At 38.2% G+C, this 21,894-nt stretch overlaps 1 protein-coding gene across 3 annotated transcripts in view; it reads right to left on the bottom strand.

The window, feature by feature from the left end:
• Window positions 1-2,696: 2,696 nt before the first annotated feature.
• Window positions 2,697-21,894, bottom strand: part of GULP1 (GULP PTB domain containing engulfment adaptor 1) — a 139,799-nt gene continuing 120,601 nt past the window's right edge. For 2 of the 3 annotated variants that reach the window (XM_079310715.1, XM_079310716.1), the window contains 4 exons: window positions 21,268-21,492; window positions 18,350-18,488; window positions 11,823-11,917; window positions 2,697-4,701 (listed from right to left, as the gene is read on the bottom strand). In XM_079310715.1, the coding sequence (XP_079166841.1) occupies window positions 4,630-4,701; window positions 11,823-11,917; window positions 18,350-18,488; window positions 21,268-21,492 (531 nt within the window). In that variant the 3' untranslated portion in view covers window positions 2,697-4,629. The remainder of the gene's footprint in view (window positions 4,702-11,822; window positions 11,918-18,349; window positions 18,489-21,267; window positions 21,493-21,894) is intronic. The other variant, XM_079310717.1, reaches the window with a different exon arrangement.

The following is a 21,894-nucleotide window of genomic DNA, read 5'->3' as shown; positions in this document are numbered from 1 at the left end:
TTTGATTTTCTTCTATACTTCCTTCTTAATCTGTTTCTGCTCCTTCTTAATCTTTATTGCAAGGCATAAGCTCTGCTGAAATAAACAGTGGAAAATGTGAGGGGGAAAAAAAAATAGTCTAAAGGCTGAAATGCGCTGACTTTGGTTACTGTCATTTATACGAGACTTAAAATAAGTTCAGTCCATTCCAGAATCCACTTAAAGAGACTTAACCTGAAGGATTTGTTATCCTCAACTATATAGAAATTAGATTCTTGGGAAATCTCTTAAACACAAAAGCTAAATTACATATTCATACATTTGGCAAGCTTTACCCCATCACACACACAAATTACATATTCACTCCGTGAATCCCACTATCTCTTGTACTTCCAGAATGTGTTTTGGTCTGATGAATAATTAATCTGCAGTTTCTATAATCTATGTACCACCACTGGCTGAATGCTGAAGCATCCCAGGAAGGCAGCATGCATTACAAATGTCAGGCTTTCCCTCAAACAAAACACTGCCTTACTCTTCTGAAATAACTGAACAAAACCAGATATTTGAAATCCTGGTCTCTATCTCATTTATGGTAACTGCCCACCAGCTTACAGTACAACTCATGCCTCAGTCTCATGAAGAATTTGTCTAAAAAAGGGGGGACAAACTGGCTAATGAAGTACCAAAGCTCATTTGCTGCCATTTAGCTGAAGATCACCCAACACTTACCAGTGGCATTTTCAGTTGCATTTTAAAACAGATGGCCAGTTATTCAAAGGGCTTTTTTATGTGTGACTTCTGCATCCTCTAATTTTAAAAAGCAACAACAAAACCCAAATGTGTGAAAATAAGGAAACTGAGAGCTTGCTTGCAAATAACACATCTCCTCTCTTAAGAGGGTGTCCAAAGGGCAACAATCTCTAGTGACAAATGAGATACAGTGCAGACAGGGGCTCTGTGTGTTTAAGCAGGGATTTCTCAGGCAGTGACAGTTTCCTCCTTTGCATAAGGGACTCTTTTTGTGAAGCAGAGTTGCTTGGTGAGAATGAGACCGTGCTTAGTTCCACCAATTGAAAATTACTTATCATAATTAAGTCTCAGAGCCAGCCCCATTCCTTGGCACATTCAATCACCTCTGGGATTACACAACCATGCTTCTGCAAGTGTGAAAATTTCTCCTCCTTTCCTTCCTTTCCATCTGTGAAGCCAGAATGGAATATAATTCCTTACACCACATGAAGGATTTGGTCTTTACCAATTTGACCAATGTTATGTTTAGCACAAATCTCATCTGTCACATGGAAGGGCAAGAGCCACTTGCAGACCCATTGGAAGTAAAGATGAGTTAGGCCAAGAACATCCCACAGTGACGCTTAGTGATTTATCAAAGGTTAAAATAAGAAAACACAAACTCACCTTATTTCAGCTGTTTGACTCCAGAATTCTAACCTAAGCAGCTCATTTACTCAGGTATACCATAACAGGCAGGTAGGAAGAAAAAACAGTTCATATCATAGGGAAGAAAAGGAATGTAAAGCAAGGAATCCTGCTTCTAGGTGTTAATATAGCTTGGTATGAGGTATGGCAGGCCAGGACAGTTGCTGGGCTGTCAAGTGGAATCAAAATCTATTACATGTCCAGAAATGATACAGTCAGCATGATCAGCACAGTGATCACAGTTTAAACAAGAAAAAAAAAAAAAAAAAAAGAAATGGCAAGAAAAAGCATCCAAAATAAAGAAAAAATAGCTGACAAAACAAACAGCATGAAGCTGCACTGGTATTTTATTTTTGTTGCAAGTCAAATTTACAAGTTTAAAAAAAAAAAGTCTTGTTCCTGACTCATGAGCACCATATCTCTAACCTGGAAGATGGTGTCAACCTCTATCTATAAGAAGACAATTTCCACACACAAAACTGTGTTGTGAGCAGCAGCAGCAGCATCCACAGAGCAAGAGTGATTTGATTGCCTGGGCTCCTCTGACTGCTCCCAGGCAGTATTTTCCAAGCAGCAGTGTGAAGATGTGGCTCAAGGTGTTGTTGCTCTGCCTGCAAGAGAACTCTACAGCAGCAGGGAGGGACAGCTCGTGTTTGCAGCTCACAGGTGATGATGATGTGTGCTCCTTTCCTGCCAGTCCCATGGATTCAAGCCCCATTCCCACAAATCCAAGTGCTCAGATGGGTTTTGAACATGAGCTTGGAGGGAAGTTTTACAAGAGAAGAAATTACCAGATGGTTTAAGATCCCTTTTCTCAAAAGCACTGACACCATGTGCAGCAGCCTATCCCATTAACACACCTGGGTTGTAGTGATTGCTTTCTAAGGCTCAGGAAAATTTCAATTATATTCTTCCCTCCCTAAATAGTCAGCCAGCAGCCAATTATATTGAGCAGAGAAGTATGGGGGGGAAAAAAGGCAAATAAAAAAGTCAATTAAATGCAGGAAGCACTGCAGAGAGAGTTACTCCCTAACTGTCAGTATTATACAGCTGCATATAGAACAAGATTTTTTTCTGCTGATTGCAGATTAGCCCAAACTCAGTAATAAAAGGGACTGGAGTCATTCTACCCTGAGATCAGATCCTTCCCAAAGGTGACTTTTGACACATTCCAGCACTAAACCCTCCTTTGTGGCAGGTCCAGCTCAATATTTAAGCACCTCCCCACCCTACCTTCCAACTGGGCATTTTAAGTGAATGAACACTGTGTTCTAGGATGCAATTTATTTAAAAACATTTATTTTAGGCAAAATTAAACAGACATTTGAGATTACATAGAAATACAGTTTCCAATTGGATCACATAAAAATTAAAAATGCACTGTTGTGTTGATTTAAGTATTTTTGTACGTATTGACCAGGTATATAAGATTTAACCATGCCATTTGCAGTCGACTATCATAAAAATCAGTAACGAAAAAGGTTTCTTAAAATGTGCAAATATTATCTTAGTGTTACCATTGATAATAAATGACCACTAAATAGATGCTTATTATGTAAAGCTTTTTAAAGTACAATAAAAATACAAATTCTATTTGTTAAAAAAGGCCATTGCTATGGCTACTAAACATCCTCATTATACAAATTCGAAAATACTATATGACAAACAAAATTATAAAGACTTTTCTTTATGAAACATATACTATTCTATTTGTTAGTGATTTCATATATTTTTATATATATATTTCTCTATAATACTCTATGAATGATGAACTCAGAATAAGAGAGAGAAAGCCAAATGTAATGTAGGATGTTAAGGCCCCAGTTCAGCAAGGTACCTGAGGATGTGTCAAACCCAGCAAAGGAATAATCACATTCTTTTAGTGGACTCCAAAGCTACATGCACAAGTACTTTGTTGAACAAGGCATGAAAATGCCCGTGATAAAATTCAAAAATGTGCTTTTGGTGTAAACTGTGACTGATAAAGACAAAACCATAAGTATCACCAAAAAAAACCTCTCAGAAAAAAAACCAAACAAATCTGAAAATTGGGGGAAGGGGTTCTACATTTGTATGTTTTGAAGGGAAAATTCTGAGATAGGTTTAAGATGGTGTTTTATTGCTTATGACAAAGATTAATGAAGAGTATGCATAGACATGTCAGCAATCATCTCACCAGCAGCTGAAAATTTTGGTGTGCAGGCATTTCTGTAACATGAACAACCCGTGGGCACAAAGAACTTACTTATAGTTGGTTCTTTGCAGGACACCTCAAAATTAAAGACATGGAACACTAAAGAAGAGAATAAAAGAATTATACTCAACAAAGCCTGCTTGTGAACACTCAGGTGTTGAAAGTAATTACAGAACTGAGCCCAGTGCCTGCTTATACACAAAATTACATAAATTCCCAAGTAAATGCAAGACCATAATCTTCCTTTTAAGTTATGGCTAGCATGTAATGGATTCCAAGTACATACTTTACTCTTCAGCTATAAAATATCAAAACAATGGGCAGCTGCTTTGCCATTCTGCCATTTAGCAGTTCTTCTAGGCTCATTAAGCATTAATTAGCAGACTAACAACTTGTTAGTTTCTAAAACATGAATGAAGGACTTAAAAGCTGGATTGTATAAACCAATGGCAACATATGTACAGGATAGAAACCACATACAGTGATGGAAATCAATCACACTGCATCCAGATTTACTTTTGAAGCATATAGTAATAGTTAGTATTTTATGCTTTTTTCACTGCAAATTGAAATTTTTGTAGTAGATATTAATATTTTTCCTGCTTGAATATTAAATAATGCCTTAAAAGCATAATTTCAAAATGCTGCCAGGTAAAGTATTATATAGAATTCATGCCTGCACATTTGCAGAGAGAGACAGAGAGAGAAAAAGAGGTATGTGTGACCTTTCTGAAGAACTTTTCCAAGCTAATACTCATAAAGCATAGTAAACTCGGGCCAAAATGTGACAGAAAGAAACACAACAGAGTAATTTAATCCATAATTCATAAACAAATACAACTTTTTACATTTATACAGGGAAAGACTGGAAGGAAGTTGGATTTTTACAGAAGCAAGCCTCACAAGAGTTTACATGTTGAAAAAAGCAATTTTTGGCACATGGATAGTATCTGTGAGTACGTGTTCAGAAATAAAAAAACCCACTGTGGAGGAATTTCATATTGACTTTCTTGGCATCAGCACCTGCTGTCTAGTGGATCAAGACAAAATACTGTGCCTTCAAGAGTTAATCCCATTTTGAACCCCTCCTGCAATGAAACAAGACATCATTAGTAAAGAGTCAAGTGAGTTCTGAAGAATTACACTCCCCTTGTGAAAACATTTAAATCCAAGCGTATCTTTAGGCAGACAAACTGAAAGGATACTTCAGGCTGAATCCACAAATGTTTACATTATTTGGTCAGTCACTGCTTAATAACTCTTAGTGGTTAACTCATAAAAGATGTACACCATCCAACATCACAGCTACAGTATGTACATAAAGTGAAGAAAATACTATAGAATAACAATATTGAATATTCTTGTACATAGGTCACCAGAAATCCAAACAAGTTTGACTTGTACCATGTTGTTCCTGAGTAAAACTCCAGATTTATATTGAAAAATACAGGTATGACATGGACACTGTTACTGATAGAAGGTGTCTCCTACATTCTGTGGGGTCATAGGAGCAGCCCAACAGAAAGTTCTGACTACCCCACCTGAGAGAGCTGCTCTGAATTATTCCCACTGCAGGGACAGGGCTTTTCTGCCCACTGCCATCTGATATTTTCATGAAAAAGGCAAATAAAAATCACACTTACTCTACTACAAATGAAAAAAAATGTGCATTTTAAAATAAAAGTAAAATAAAACAGTGGTATTTTAAAAGTGCAATGAATTGCTTTAAAAATTCAGACCAAAAGTTTCTTTTTTTTGAGTAGAAACACAGAAAAGATTATAAACTGGATGCTACCACCTCCTCTATGGAAAAGAAATTAATTCTACAAATAATTTTTTTTTAATATGTTTTTATACATGCTTGGCTTGCTAAAGTTACTTAGCTCACACCAGTCCTAAAGTAACAACTGCACTTTTAATACAGGAAAAACACTCTTATTTTCATTTCTCATTTTGCATTAAAAGAAGCTGAATAATTGTGGCTTGACCCTCAAGTCAGCTAGGAGTCAGGAAAACTTCAGTCTGTTGGGTGAAGGTACTTAGAAGGTTTAACCAATTGGAAACAGGGCTTTGACTAGAAATGCCTTGAGAATATCAGCTCCAGTGGCAGCTGTCACAGTGCTCTGTTCAGTGAGAGAGTGCTGACTGTGTGCTATGAAATCAGTAACAGGCCCTTTCATCAAGAAAATATCTTGTAAACAAGATAAATCTTTTTGTAAAAACATCTGTATGGGGATTAGGCACAAACTCAAGTCTTTCCCTCATGCACAGCAGTGCCCTCAGACCATACCTTTTGGGTTTAGAAGATAATCCCATGTCAAACCAGCTTAATTTCAAACAAATTCAAATCACAGACTAACATTTGAAAAGTGCATGAATATCTAATAACCCTCCCAGCTACTGCTATCAGAAGAATAATGTGGAGAAACAGAACAAACCTCCTGGCAATATTACTAAAAACGCTGAAAATTTCCAAGTAAAAGCTGCATTTCCATGCCATGAGATGCTGTGCTGTAAACATTCCCCAACTGTGCTACCCAGTTTGCTCTACCTGGGTGACACAGTGCTGCCAAGGCTCACAAGTGTATTTAAGATTTTTCTCTATTTTTTTCCCCTGTATTTTCCAAAGGATGAAAAGGATGAACATTCAATGCAGAATATAATTCAAGTGAACAGTAGCTGAAATTCGAAGTGAAACACATCCTTTAGATAGATAGTATTCATTTGCCCAAAAGGTAAATTAATTGATGTAACTGCAGTAAAAGGAGGGCTGCTTACCCAGAAGGAGAATTCAGAGAATTAGCCTTAGGGTCTAATCTGTTACATTTTAAACCCTGCAGTGTGCCTAGGATGCTCAATTCTTGATGCATCTGAAGGCTGCTTCCACTTTTGAGCTTGTAAAGGGATGCAGCAACGTGGGATTGGTGTTGGTCCTTCAACCTGAGGATGCTTGATCAGCTCCAGTAGCAGAACATCACCAACAACTGGTTTGACAGGGATAGAGACCTTCATCCTGAGCCAGCCAGAGTCCCCACTGAACATTCATCCCATTCCTGTCCTGCCCACTCTTATTTTTATCTTATTTTTACAGTTAAACACAGTTTGCTGGTGTCTTAAGGACCTTCACTTCCAGTGCCCTTTTTCTAGCAAGCAAAGAGCAAATCAGATGATGCATTTTGGAAGTACACTCATCTCACTGCTCCTATATTGAGCATGAAAAGCTTTTTCCACACAAAGTGATATTTTTGTCACTTAGCACTTTGCCTGTGTTTGCTATGACTTGACTCAGAACTATTTCCCCTTTCTTGAAGAACTGTGGCCTCCTTGACCTTTCCTTCTGCAGCTTCACTCCAGCCACTTCCCCCCAGCCCCTGTTTAGTCCTTATCAAGCTGTGATATTTTACATTTAGAGCAATTACATTTCCACATATTTGCAATGTGATCAATGCTAATCCATGCAGAGATTGCTGCTCTTTATGGATCATAATTATTAAAAAAATCTTTTTAACTTTATTACCAAAATGAACTATTTCAATCTGTCCTGAAAGAAATGAGTGCTGTGGTTGCCAGGTGCTTTTACTAGCTGCACTCCTGAGAACAATGGTTCATGCATGTTCTGTCTGTAACAGGGACATGGCATTTCCATGGTCACTTATGAGCCACACCAAATACACCACCATCAATGTGTCAGATTCTGCAGTTCCAATCAGGCTCAAACTTCCAGCACAACCACAAGGCCAAGAAGCCCAACAGCACAGAGAGGACATCAAAGCAACCCAGGTGGCCAGATGGGCATTCCTTTCATTAAAGGAATGTAAAATCTAGATTTTTTTTTTCCTCTTGCGTATTTAAGTGGAGGACATGAAGTGGGTAGGAGTCTAAACAAAGGAAAGCTGCATTGTCTAAATCAATATTCCTAAAAATAATTGCAGCCTTCAAAGGGGAAAAAAATCAATCAGAATATCTCCATGCAGAGTCCCTGGCAAAGGGATTGAAATTTCCAAAGATGAGGAAGGCACAGACTTCAGATCTCCCACAGTCACCACTATTCCTGACCTCTCAGGTTCAGCAACATAACACCAAATCCTTAATTTTTGGAATCTCCAAAATTATATACTTTGGCAAACAGATAATTAAAAAATGAAACCCAATCAGCTGCAGTCAGACCAGCCATGGGAAGGCTTCAGGAATAGATTCTCCTTTCCATGCAGACTGGAACTGCTGTTGTTGCAGGTCACAGTTCCCACAGTGGTGCAGAACACTGAGTGCCACATGTGCTTTCAGGACTGCAGTGCATATCCACACCTGAGCTGCACTGGGCTCTCCAGGGGAAGCATTACAGAACAGCACAGGCCAGCTTTTAACTCTCAGCATCCACAGCTGTAACAGTAATGAAATCAGTTGCAATGACACACATTACAAATTATGATTTTTTTTTTCCTAATAAACTTAACTAATGAGTTAGGCAATCATTTTTAATGACATGTAGAGTCAGCTTCTTGGTAAACTTTATGGCTCATATATATATAAAATGCATCACTAATTTTAATGCATAGCATTGAACATATTTTGCCTTGTGAAATTCAGACCCTTCAGCTACTAATAATGTGTGTTAGCGTAACTCTGCTTGTTCATTAAAAATAATTTATGCTATGTACTTTAAAGGTTTAGGAAACACAAACTCTTCATGCAGTCAAAAAAATCCCTCTGATTTGCAGGGAATGCTGAAAATGGTCACCCCATGGCACTGGCCAGGAGGGGGAACAAGAAGGGCTATGAAGTGTGCATCTATAGTGTGCCTTGTTTTTCATGTTCTCCTCAAGGAGTTTTTTTACTGCAGAGGCATTTTAACACAAGGACTGAGCAGTTTAGGGATGTGATTGATGCCTTAAAGAGAGGAGCAAAGCTTGTTTTCACTCAAAACAGCTCAGAAACAATCCCTCTTCCAAAATCATCTTTTTTTTTTTTTAGTGTCAAGGATAAAAAGATGTGAGCTCTTCTGGTTAAAACCAGTAAGCAGTACAAGACAAAGAACTTGCACTTTATCAGGAGATAAATTTGCCAGAGTCAACCTTATGGCTCAGAAGTTAACTCACTTATCACTTCACAGTGACTTCAACTCAATGAGCTTAAGTCAGCACAAACCCAACGAAGCAATGACAAATTTACATATCTCTGAGAAGAGTATTTAGAGGGCTGGGCATAACTTATTTCAGATGGAAAGATGTCAAGCCTACTGACTGCTTCAGGGCATGCAGGGATAATGGCTTGTAGCTCCTGGAAGCTTTCTGATATTAACTACCTTGAGATTTTAATAAATTATAGCAGCTGCTGCTGGTGTGATTCATGATCCAGGGAAACTTCTCCTCACTGCAAGATTTCTGGGAAAGTAGACATTAATTTTATTAATGTCTGGATACAGTCAAAATAAAGATGAAAATATGTTTCAGTATGAGGGTGCAAGGAAACAGGAGGTTGGACAGTCATCAGAGAGAGGCCTGAGCTGTAAAAAGTCACATCTCGGCACGTTTGAGTTTTAAGCTCTCCAAAAAGATCAGCAGAGATTGGACTGAGAAATGGAATAGAAAGCTTAACTGTGAAATTTGGATCCTCAGTGAAGTTTAAAAATAAGTGTTCCCCTAGAGACCAGGGAACTTTATCTGATCTCATTAAGTTTCAGAATGGAGAATGCAAAGGAAAAGCACCCACTACTCCAGAGTTTATTCTGCAGTGCCTCTTCTGTGCTCTCCCACTTTGGTCCCAGATCCAGCACAAGGCTAGATCAGCTTTTCTGCACACAGGGTGTGTGCTGAGGCACCTCACATGTTCCACACAAGAAACAGGGTAAGAGAGTCTGGACAAGGCTGCTCCAACCAGGCAGGCAGAGCTTTGCCTGCCATCCTCACTGCAGGCTGAGCTCTATTCAACATCCCCTGGTGGAAGTTTATACTTGGAACTATTTGCTAGGTGTCTGTAAAAAACTCTTACCTTCACAGATTTAATTACTGAAACCCAGGCTGTACCTCCACAATGCAAAGATGACAGATTAATTCACTTTGCATTTCAGAAAAGAAGCCCACATTTCTCTTCCATGTTTCTCATTGTTGGATTTCCAGAACATGTCACAGGTTCTGTGCTGTACCTGCTGTTGAGACTGGCACAGCTGCTTCTGCTCATTAAAAAGTTTTAAATCATTATGCCCAAACAAAAACTTGCTCTCAAATATAATTGTACTAACACAATCTCTGTACTACTGTGTACTTATTTTGCTTCAACTGTTTCAGTAGTGACAATCTGATAATGACAACTGGAGATTTCACAAGTACACATGGAAAACAAACAGCAGTGAAAACAAAGGCTTAGTATTAGAACCTGGCAAGACAGAGTAAAGAAAATGACCATCAGCTGTCCCTAACTTAGAGACTGTAGGCCCCTAAAAATGAAAAATGGCCCTGACTCAGAGTTCCAAACACAAAACACAAATAAATCTTAACATTTTTATACATAAAAAAATATACATAAAAATAGAAACAGAGGACAAACATGTGCACATTTCAATTGTAAATGCTTTAAATACCATTATTAAAATATGATATACCAACCATCGCTGACGCTGTGCACCCAGGAAAGCACAAGAAGATAAAAGAGACATTAAGAAAAACATGTTTCAATCTGTATTTTGCACCATCCACACAGCAAAATAACTGCACACAATCTTTGCTTTGGCTCAAGTTAGAATATAAGGGGTTTTCATGCCCTTTCAGCTGTGATCTTGCTCTCAGCTCTCATATATGAGAAGTTTTGTGCCTAAAGGCCCACTAATTAATTTTTAGTAAATAGCTGATAAGCAAGAGGGCCTTTCTTTGCAACAGGACACAGTAACACCATCATGCTTGATGATTTTGTTATTGATTGTCTCCATTATTTTAGAACAAGGAAGTACAAAATATGATGGGAGATTTTAATTTCATGACTTCAAACATCTTTGATAAATATATTTACTAGTAAATTCCCTGATGCTTTATGAGGTGGCAGCACTCTGTAGTGTTATAGGCAAACAATTCCAAGTATTGTCAAACTGTTACCTCTGATAGGAACTCTTAATATGTGACATTTAAGTATTGACATACCATTATTAGTGGTAACCACACTTGCTACAATTTATTTTTCCCTAAAACAATGGAGATGTTAGCAACATATTAATGGTTAATTAACTGTAAGATTTGGAGTTTGTGTCAGTGGAACCATCCTGAACTGACATGGAATAGAAAATGTACTCAGGAAAATGAAGTGGTATTTAAATCATATTTAAGCCATTTTAAAACGTCTCTGTTGCTCTCTAGGCAGGAGAGAGGAACAGAAGGAGCCTGAGAGCAAATCCTCTTGGACTTTGTGGGCTCCTAAGAGACAAGAGGGCTGGAAACCCTGGGAACACTTCTGCTGAGGAGCCAGGATCCTAGAAATTCAAGTTTCCATTATTTCCAGCCTTTTCTTTTGCTGGCAGGCTGCTTAAAAAAGAATGGAGATAAGCAAGCTGGCAAGGAACTAGAAGTTTTGGAAGTCTGACTGCAGAGCATAATTTGATCCAAAACTTGAGGACTTTCTCCTAGAATTGTTTCACAATTGGGTCAATAACTGAATGGACAACTGAACGTTGAGTGTTTCAGAATCAACAAACATTGTCTGATAAAAACAAAACAGTTCAGAATTCTTGAATCAATTTTCAAGAGTTTAATTGCCCCAGGGTGCCATAGAGCTGTTTTTAAAGGCAGCAGAAAATTGCCATGGCCCCAGAAGCACCTAAGTCTGCCTGATGCTCTGAGAAACTAAAGTGATGGAACTGAGGGAAAAGGAGGGTACATTGGGATAGTGCAGATTGCTGCAGCTGGAAGATCAAGGAATCTGGAGGGCTCTTGGCTCTGCTCTCTCAGTCCCTTCTCAGATAACGGCTTCCAAAATTTTGTTTACACTGCTGAGAAACCAACCCTTTATTAGTGTAGCTGACTGTACTGGTACCAGGTGGGGCCCTTGAGACAAACCCAAACTCCAGCTGGAATAGCAGGAGATAAACTTACAAAAAGAATGGTCAGAAATAGGGATTTGTCTATGCATTAGTGTGTGCATTGTGGAACACATTTTCAGAATATGGTAAGCACGAAGTTCAAGAATAGGCACACAGCCATCAACACCCACATAAATCAGTAGTTACCTGCATCTCATCTAGTTTGGACTGAATGTCTGGAGGGAAATCTCCTGCTCCACAGCTAAAAGGGTCAAAAGGTTCTGCTCCAAAAAGGTCTCTCTCTGCAACAACAGAAAAGTGAGTCACTGGGAGAACAGGTGTGGGGGCTCAGACAACAGCACTCTGAAAAAGCCACCTCACATCTCCTGAGCTGAGTAACAGCATCACCAGATACACCATATTAACCACAACTTTAACATCCCCATTTGCTAGCCAGGTCTTGGGCAGTTTTCCAAACTTAATACTCAAATATTTTTCCATGAACACCACTGAACATCTGAACATCTGTCTCTTTACCTTCCACTAATGCTTGTGCCTTCTAGAGATCCAGTGTTGCTATTTGAAGACATACTGATGTGTGCTCTGGAGTCTGTGCAATAAGGAGGTCCAAAAATGAAGAGGAAGCAACCAGACATGAGTGACCCAATTTCATCTTTACATTATGTCAATAACAAATTACCAACCAACCAATCTTCGTGTCCTCTGTCTGCCACTGCTCAGGTTAAGGATGTTGTTGTGAGAGAAGAAAATACTCAGGCAAAGGCAAGGTTTTTGTTTGATACAGTTCCTCAGTGAACAATGAGCAATAAGAAAGTAAAAAATCATCAGAGTTTTAAAATCTTGGATAAGATCACATAAAGAAAGGAAAAAAAAAATAAAAAAACCAACCCCAATACCACAACAGGACCATGATTTGTCACTTATGCTAAAATTCCACTAAATTTGGATGCATAAACAGAATGATTGCAAATTTCCCTTTCTCAATACCAAAAGTTTCTCACTTTTTCTGAACTGCAGTTAGCATTCTTGCAAAGGGAGAGGTGTTTCTTTTTTTTTGTCTGGGCAAGAAGAAACAGCTCCAATACAACTGGGTTATTTTTTCATATTAGACCAGTATAGTTGTTCTTATCTGACTGTTAAAATTTTTTTTTGTTGTTGTTTTTCAGGTTTTGGGTGGTTTTTCCTCCTTCGTAGTAATAGATTTTTCTTTTCTACAGTTAAAGGTTCCATCTCTAGACACTTTTTCCATCTCACATTGGATTAAACTACAGCAGTAAAAAAAAAAAATTTGCTAACCCCACCCAACCCCACTGATTGCAGAATTTACAGAATGAAGTTTCTACAGCCTTGTTATTGGTGGAGAGAAAACCAGAACCATTAGGAAATATCCTCTCTCCTAACTTTCATGGCTGCCTAGCAAGGAACCTGAGAAATATTCTACCTGCCTCAAAGCAATTTTGGTTTTAGAGAACAACAGTAAGGGGGGCAATAGTGACCCTAAAGTGACTGGACCCAGCCCCAGTCCTGTTATCAGTGGTGCAGCACTTGCCTACAGCTGCACAGATGGCTTGATTCTGGCATCCCTAGAGGCAGAATTTTACACTTCTGTCCTCTAGGTTCTTCAGCAGCTATTGTGCATATCAGTCTGTCAGGGCTTTGCCCTTATCAATTGGGTGTTACCAGGCTGCACACTAGGCATTTTAAATAACTGGCAACATCCATCACTTGCTCCCACAATAAAGAAGAGAAATTCCCATCATAAAATACAGAAACTTGAGCAGAACTTGATTGATTACATATTTCAAAAACTGTGGCTAAACAGCTACAAACTGTCACATGGGACCAGGAGATGGCCTGGATAAGAGAGCCTTATTCCAAGAGTCCACTTGAGCCAAGAAGAAATCCAGTCTTTCCTGGCAAAGGCAGACCACCTGCGTGCAAAAGAGACTTTAACTCGCATAATCTAATGTAAAAATTAGGTTCTCCCTCATCCTTTGCCTCTTTCACAGCCAAAATGGGTCTGGTCCAGTATAACCACTGTCCTGAAATGCTCTGATGCTCCTAGCAAATAACCTTCAGATGTGTAGCAGCTTTGACTTGCAATCTAACCTCTACTGGGCACAAAAGTGATTCTGCTTTATAACTCTAAACAGCCTATGGTTCATTATGTAGGTCCATTTTCTTTCTTTTCACCTTTAAAAGGAGCTGTCAGCTTTCTCTGTGGTCAGACAATTGAAAGCAGACAGTTCCAACACCAAGGCTCAACAAACATTCTATGAATGTATTTAGGAAAGAAAGGTGAAGGACAAAACTCCTGCATTTAATTTGTACTGAATTATGACTTATGACTATTTTTAAAAGCAAGTATTTTGTACACTATTATGGCTATTATCTCATTCATGCCTTATTATTGGGCTTTTATTAATGAAAGCACTTTTCAGCTTATTAGCAGGAGAACACAGAGGTTTTAACTCCTTTAATGTCATTCTTTCCTTTAATGTGAAAGATTGCTGAATTTATACTGTAAGCAAGGCAGAATTTAAAACCCACCAGAGTGTGACTTATTCCAAGTGACAGAGCCTAGTAAACCCTGCACAGAATCATATTTAGAATAAAGAAGAATTACCTAGTTGAGTTTCTGTGGAAAGCTGTTACTTGGGGAACAATCTCTATCATAACTTGCTATCCATTTCAGCTGAACAAGTCCACAGAACAACTGCTTTTCTGTATTTCAAATCTGAGTGTTCTAAGAGAGACTGCACTGCTACAAGTCAGGGAGGGACAAAGTCCATGGAATATTTTCAACAGCACTGTCAATATTTTCCTTGGGAACAAAAGCTGAAGGACATGTGCAAAATGGAGAAACATGAAGATTTCATCCCTGCAGAGCTGCACTACTGCATGGGATATCCATAAGTTCATCTACCAGTTCACTCCACTCATGGTGGAGGGAGTGGCCCCTTTTAAGCACAGATGACATAAATTGGTAACTTTTTATTTCAGGCCAGTGTATTTGCATGAAAATTAGCTGTAACAAGAATATCTTGCCTAGCACACCCCACAAAATTACTATAGCATAGACAGGCATTTCTTTCTCCTATAAACAGCAACCAGGAAGCCTTTAAAAATGATTCTTTCAAATGGTACAAATAATTTCCTTTCCCTTTCTCATTCCTTTCTGGATGGAAATAAATTCAGAGGCTGAAAAATTGACCCACAAATTCAAAAGCCATGAAATGTTGATGTTTTAGATCCCCAGCTCAAACCACAGGATAATATGAACAAGCAATAAATTCTGGGACCTGACATTCAGGAGAACAAACACATAATACTAGAGAAGAGCAACCTGCACTCTATGATAAATTCAAAATGAGCAATTACTAAGCAAAAATACAAATATTTGCTTTTTCTGCTGCACTTGACATCCCAATCTCTACCTCAGCTCTCATCCAGGCCCACAGCTATGCTGATATATGCTTTGCCCAGATGGAGCAGCTGTGATTACAAAAATGAATCACTCTGAGAGACAAGCACCCAAAAAAATATGTGGAATAAACCACGACTGGGAAATTCAGAAAGCCTTTCCTTTAGCTGCAGGCTACTTCATATTTTTTTTCTTTGGAAATTATTACTGCCATTATCCAGACAAAATACTCTTAAATATCTCCAGAAAAGAGCACCTCGGAGCAGATTTCTGCATCTGCCAACCTTGGATTGTTCATGATGCATTTGTGCAAAATAAATATTGAACAACTCAATAGAGAATAATTCCCTCCAGTTCTTTTCTGAGATATTAAAATAATCCTGTGCCAACAAGAAACATAATTCCTCCTTTAATGAAATAAAACTAATAATTTATTTCTTACCATTCAGATAACTTACAAGAACATTTGTAACCTCTTACTCCATGAGGAAGAAGCAGCATGCAATCTCTAGCATTGCATTTTTAGTTACATTTCACTATGTTGCAATTATTACATAAAGAGCCAGTGTGCATTTATCCAATCTGCAACCTCCTGTACAAAATTTATGCCATTTTCTCCTTCAAACAGGTAAATCACATTTATTTGCTATTGCTGGTGCAGCCAGTAATGAGCAGGCATTTACTAAGTAACCCTGTAGGAACACTGCTGAATATGAACTCAAAATCTCAAGATTTAATTAATTTTTAAAAGCTTAGATGCCTTGGAAATAGCTGTCCTTCAAAAAAAAAAAAAAAAAAAAAAAAAAAAAAAGGTAGGTCATTGTTGCTCTCTGTTGCTCTCCTCTAGTATTAGAAGGCTGGGTTTCTTAAACTACCTGCTGTGAGTTTAGCAAAGCCAGAGGTACCATTTATCACCTCACAATTGTTTTTTTTTCTGGGAAGTTGCCAGAGGAAGAACTGGTAAATTCTGGCAAAATTCTAACTCTGGGCATTTCTTTCTATGGGAAACTGACCTGTTATCCTGGTGCCAGTGGTACCTATGGAACCTGGTCCTGGAGGAATGTGTCCATGCCTTTCTGGGGCACTGCTATTTTTGGCTGGTTTCTCAAACTGACCAGTGGATGAGTAAGAGGAACTTTGGCTTTTAAAAGCACATTTTGCTTGAGCAGCACAAGTGCCCTCCCTGGGTAACAGGTCCCACTTAGGCAAAAGGAATAAATGAGGTGATAACTAACAAATAGATGGCAAACTCATCTTTCTCCTTTACTACTGAGTGTGAGAAAGGTGAAAGTTACAAAATTATAAAATCCAACAAAAATCACCCTGTAATTTCACCAAACTAACTCTGCTTGAGTGCAGTGACAAAGAAAGTAGAGATAGGAACAAGAAATGATGATCTCAGAAAATGGAGACTCCTCTTGGTTGCCAGCCCTCTGACTTGTACTGGAGAAAGAAACACCAGTTTGGTGGTACCAGCAGCAGTGACAGAGCAATGCATTATTGCACATTGTTACAGTAATGGGACATTGCTCAGCCTGAACAAGCTAATGGGAGCTGAGCTTTCTCATCTGGGACAGTAAAGCCCTTGTTTGATGATAAAATATGCCTCTCCTGATTCAATGACACTCTCAAACATTCCAAAAATCATAAATAGCTGATGATCACTGTAATTTTCAACACAGAAAGCATCATGACACAGACTGAAAGAGCAGGGAAAAGTATAAAGACCATGTTGGGCTTTGTTATCTCTCCCTGAAATGGGATCTCTGAACTACAGCATCCCAGCTGAAGGCAAATCATTGAAGTGCAGAAGCAGCAACTACTTTAAACAGACAAGATCACTGTTAATAGGCAACCTTATTTTTTTTTTTTTTTAATATTACAAAAGTCACTGCCTAAACAATTACAAATCCCATATAGCTGGGATTTTCAAGATCCCTCAAGATTGAGTGCTGACTCCCACAAGATTTCTATGGAACTGAGGTAGGACAATAGGCAAAAAATTAAAATCTTGACGTATAATTCAATTCAAGTTGCAATTCTTGAAGCTGTATATGCACATCTCCTTTATGGCATTGCCTGTAGTTTCAGAGAAGCAATCTTTCAATTATTTAATACAAAGCCATAAGATTTTCTCAATAGAGCAGTTCTATTATAATATTCTATTAGAATATTCTCATATTCTTTTAAATTACATGAAAATAGGTAATACTGACTATACTTGCTAGATGTAAAAGTCTGTTAGAATACCTTTTGAGAATCCCACAGAAATTCATTAATTATTTTTAAATATTCTCTTTTTAAAAAAGCAGAGCTCTTTATTGAATTAAGAATCTCAACATTTACTTTCTCTTAAGGTGACACATCCTGAGCAATGGAACCAAACAGTGCATCAAATATGGGCTTCGGGAGGGAAGACATTCACTGACTGAAGCTATAAAACACATTTTGTTTTTGTGCACAGCTCCCATTCACAGCTGAAAATTCTACATCCTAGAGGCATGCTCCAAAACAGCACAATCTCCTCAAATGTGCTCCATATGGTGGCAGGCAGTAACATTCATGTCCCTTATCCACTCTAAAAAGCCATCAGGAACAGAAGATACAGACTGATATATCCACAACCTCTAACATCACTTGTGCATGCCCCACTCTCCTCTGTCTCAAGGGATTTTTTAATAAGACTTTCTGGACTCCAAAAAGATTTCCAGGGAAGCCAAGAACCTTACCCTAGATGCTTTCAAGGCTTTGCAAAATAATAATAATGTTTTGAAGATCTTTCAGGATTGGTTGATAGATCTGGAGAGGTTCATCACTGTGCATGGTATGAAAAGCAGTATTGAAAACAGCATTCCAAGTCTCCTTGAGAGGTTTCCTCAGCTCTCCCTTGAGCATCACCATCACCATACTTACTCCACCTGGGGCCTTCCCCAGAAATGCAGGCTCTAGGTGCTAGAACCATGGCTTGACAAGGAAAGAACTAACAGGAAGTAAAAGTATTCCTTGAAGTACAGAGAAGAGACTGTAAAAGAAAAGCCAAGTTAAAATCCCCGACCCAACTCCTTCCAAGTGTATATGTCATACTTTCACAGTAAGTTTGTTTTCAATGCAACTTGGCAGCAACATCAAGGACTTTGGGAAGATGGTATAAAGATGAAACAGCATTAGTGAAAGTGATTTACAAAAATTGCATTTGGCTTTTCATGCAAAAACGTATGTAAAACTTTAAAGACGCTTTATTGAAAAATATAATGTAAGCAAAAAGTAGGTCAGTTGTTACAAAACTTACTGATCTCTGTAGATCTACTGGGTACTGGAGGAGGCTGTGTACCATTGCGAGTAGGTGTTGATGACTGAGGGGATATGGGAGAAAAGGGAACCATATCAAAGATGTCAGTAGAGGGTGATTTGGGTGTCACACTGCCTGCCTACAATAAGGACAATAAATATTAGGGCAATGTTTCACATGAAAAAGATCACAATACTGAATTCTTCAGCATGCAGATAAGAGTCATATTAAAAAAAAAAAAGTTAAAAACAACCACCAGCATGCAAACCCCAGCTCCTGACACCAAGCAAATGGCATTTGCAGTACAGACTCTGACACATGCTAACACTCCCCAGTACATAAGCAGCATTGTCATTTTTCCATTTCCAGTTGAAGACATATCACAGTTACACCTGGCAAAGCTGTGGCAAGCAGTTCTCTTTTGCAAACATAAGCACAGACACCTTCATGGACCCAGTCGAGGTAATATGGCAATAACAAAGTGCTCTGCTCTGGAGAGCACTGAACCAAGTTAAAAGATACAATTCCAGTGGTTTTTTTATTTACTAATTCTTCTTTACATGAGCTCTTATTTGGCAGCTTACTGAAACTGGTGTGATCAAAGCTTTAAATGTGTTTTTCCATAAGTAATAATCTCGACGTGATATACTGAATATTAATATGCAAAATAAACCTGTTGTCCTCAAAGGTAAAACTGAAGAGACTTCATTCAAAGGGCCCAGGAATTTGGAAGGGTTCAAAAAAATACTGGGCAAGCAAGAAACACCAAACCCACCAATTACTATAGTTCTACAGCCATATTTGGTTTTGAATGGCTCATTCCTCCTGCCACCAGTCCACTACTTCAGGGCACAAGCAAGGCACAGTCAAGTCAAAATACACTGAACAATAAAGACAGAGGATGAAACAGATTAAAACTGAGACTGACAAGCTGAAGGCAAAACTAGTTTGCATGTTCATGTTATTGCTGAGACAATGCAGAAACCTCCACACTCTGTATATTAGAAAGGATAGACAGGCACAACAAAAGCCTGCAGCTTTGAAACAAGATTCAGATTGCCCAAACTATCCACACAGAAATGCTGAAGCACAAGTTAAATTAGTCACATGGATCCTTTTATTCAGAATACACAAATATGATAATCTGGCAAGCAGAGAGTTCTTAGCACTGCTTGTCCATCAGAGTCTCATGGATAAACCCTTACTGTGGAATACTGCTTTCTTCACTGTCTGACAAAGATTCCCAAGCCAAGTCTACAGGTAGCCCTGAACCACCCCTGTTTCTCACTGGAGGTTCTCTGCTGTGGCTGCTGAAAAGCAATATTGATCCACAGCCTTCCTCTGAATGCACTGTTAAAAGGGGAAAAAATGCAAGGCTCTCAAATCCTACATTTCCTATTTCTAGGAGGTTCTGTGATCCTTAGGAGTTTTGAGTTCATATTTTAAATTTGGATTAACATTTTAAAATTGGATTAAGAGAGATGTATAACTGTACAATATCTAAAAGAATCTGAGGTATTTCTTTCCATGTATACAAAAGCAGAACAAGAAAAAAAATCTACATTTAACATGCTGCGTTTATTTTTTTTAACCTTTCAAAAAAAGTTCTTAGTCTTGCTATTCCCAAGCATGACTATAGGTGAACTAACTTCATAAAATAACCAGTTTTCAAAATTTTAACACATCCAAAACTCTTACTGTCCTCAACTTGAGTTACTACTGCAGTTTCAAAGATGATGTGTTGTGAAGATTCCAGTGCAGAGTTTAGACAGCACAGGCTCCTGTTAGTGTCCATGGGCCTGGCATTAACCCTGCAGAGAACCAGGACATTCTAAGTCTGGCAGATGTCATCTGTTCCCACTCACAGCAGGGCAATAGATGTGCTGGACCCAAAACAAACATAATAAAGAAATGCACACCTCTTCCTTCATCCAAACCTTGCTCTGATTGTGGATGGGCTTTTGTTGGCATCAGGAAGGCAGGATCAGGTTTAGGGCATAAATAAATGCCATAAACCTCCATTTCCATCAGCACCCATGGGTAATCCTAGAATGTCTTGGAGATCATATGTGCTAATGGAGAATCCTATTATTTGCTAAATGTTTATGGCTATCTAGAAGACAGATAAACACCACTTAGATTTAGTTATAAATGTGCTGTTTAGGCAAAAAAAGAAAACCCAGACTTTAGACTCATTTCCCAGTAACATCCCATTTTGTTGAAGTCACTTAATGCCCATTTTGATTTTACTGATATAGTTTAATTAAACCTGTAAGTCAATTAAGAAATGTGTATTTTGAGTACATACAAGCACAAGAAGCATTTTTCTTTAGTGAACACATGCAGAAAGCCAGGATGGTCACCAAATAAAGCCAAATATTACTTGCAAATGGCAGAAAAGTTGAGATATAAACACACAAATATGAACAAGGAGGCAATATGCCCTTTTCATATTTGAGAATAATTTTCAACCTTCATTTTGCACAGTTTTTAAAAAGTATGCTAAAAGTTATTTAATGGATCACTGCTTTTCTATTAATTCATGGGGGGAAGAAATACTTGAAACTAGACCTTTAGAATTGTTTTGAATGGCTATTCTTCATATAAAAAAAATTTAGCAAAAGACTGATAGATAACTGATATCATTAATTAAAGAACTAATTTATACATGTCAGAAAAATAAGAATTTTAGTTTTTGGGGATGGGAGAGAAAAAGCTCTGTAGAAATAAGAGTAATTCTTCATGAATTCCATATTTTAAGAGTACCCCTAGAGAACCTAAGATTCATGTGCCCTATCCTTTAGCCACTGTACAAAATGCACATTTTTAATACAAGTTATTACACAACAGAAAACAAAAGAAAGCCAAAAATTAAAAAAAAAAAACAAACTGAAAAAGCTTTTGCACAGCAAGATTACACGAGGTCTTGGGCAGCTGTATTCACTGGCAGGCTTTGGAAGACCACTTTTTGAAGGTGGTGGTATTAACAATCCAGGTGGTAGTCTAGAGTCAGGAGAACTCCTAGGAGTAAGCGTAATGGAAGAGATATCTAAACAAGGAGGTGAATCCTCATTGTTACACCAGAAAAAAGTAGAGGGTCTTTGAAACATATGTTCATCATTATCACACTTTATGTGCAGCAGCTGAAAAGGAATCACAGAAAGAGAAAAACATTCTGAGGAACAGAACGTGGTAACGTCAGGGAAAGAAGAAAAAAAGAAACACATTTCATATTTTAAAAAAGCTTGTCAGCAACTTGCTGTTCAATGCTATAGTTACAAGATACAGAACCTGAAAATACTTCAAAACAAACCATAAGAATATGCCACATTAAGAGGTGACCCAGTACCAACTGGAACAAAGACAACTTGATCCTTGACCATTGCACCAAATAAAACGAAGTCAGAAATCTTTCCAATAGAGTGTGTGTGTGAAATGTGTGTCTAAATCCAGCAAGGTATCAGCAATCACTCACATCTGCACTTGTAAATTAGCAGGTAGGCACAAGTCTGGGGAGAGCAGTTACTGTGCTGGTTAATGCACAG

Source organism: Erithacus rubecula (assembly GCF_903797595.1).
Source record: "Erithacus rubecula genome assembly, chromosome: 8".
Lineage (NCBI taxonomy): Eukaryota > Metazoa > Chordata > Aves > Passeriformes > Muscicapidae > Erithacus > Erithacus rubecula.
Note: the sequence above shows the minus strand (reverse complement) of the source record. Positions and strands in the feature narration are given on the sequence as shown.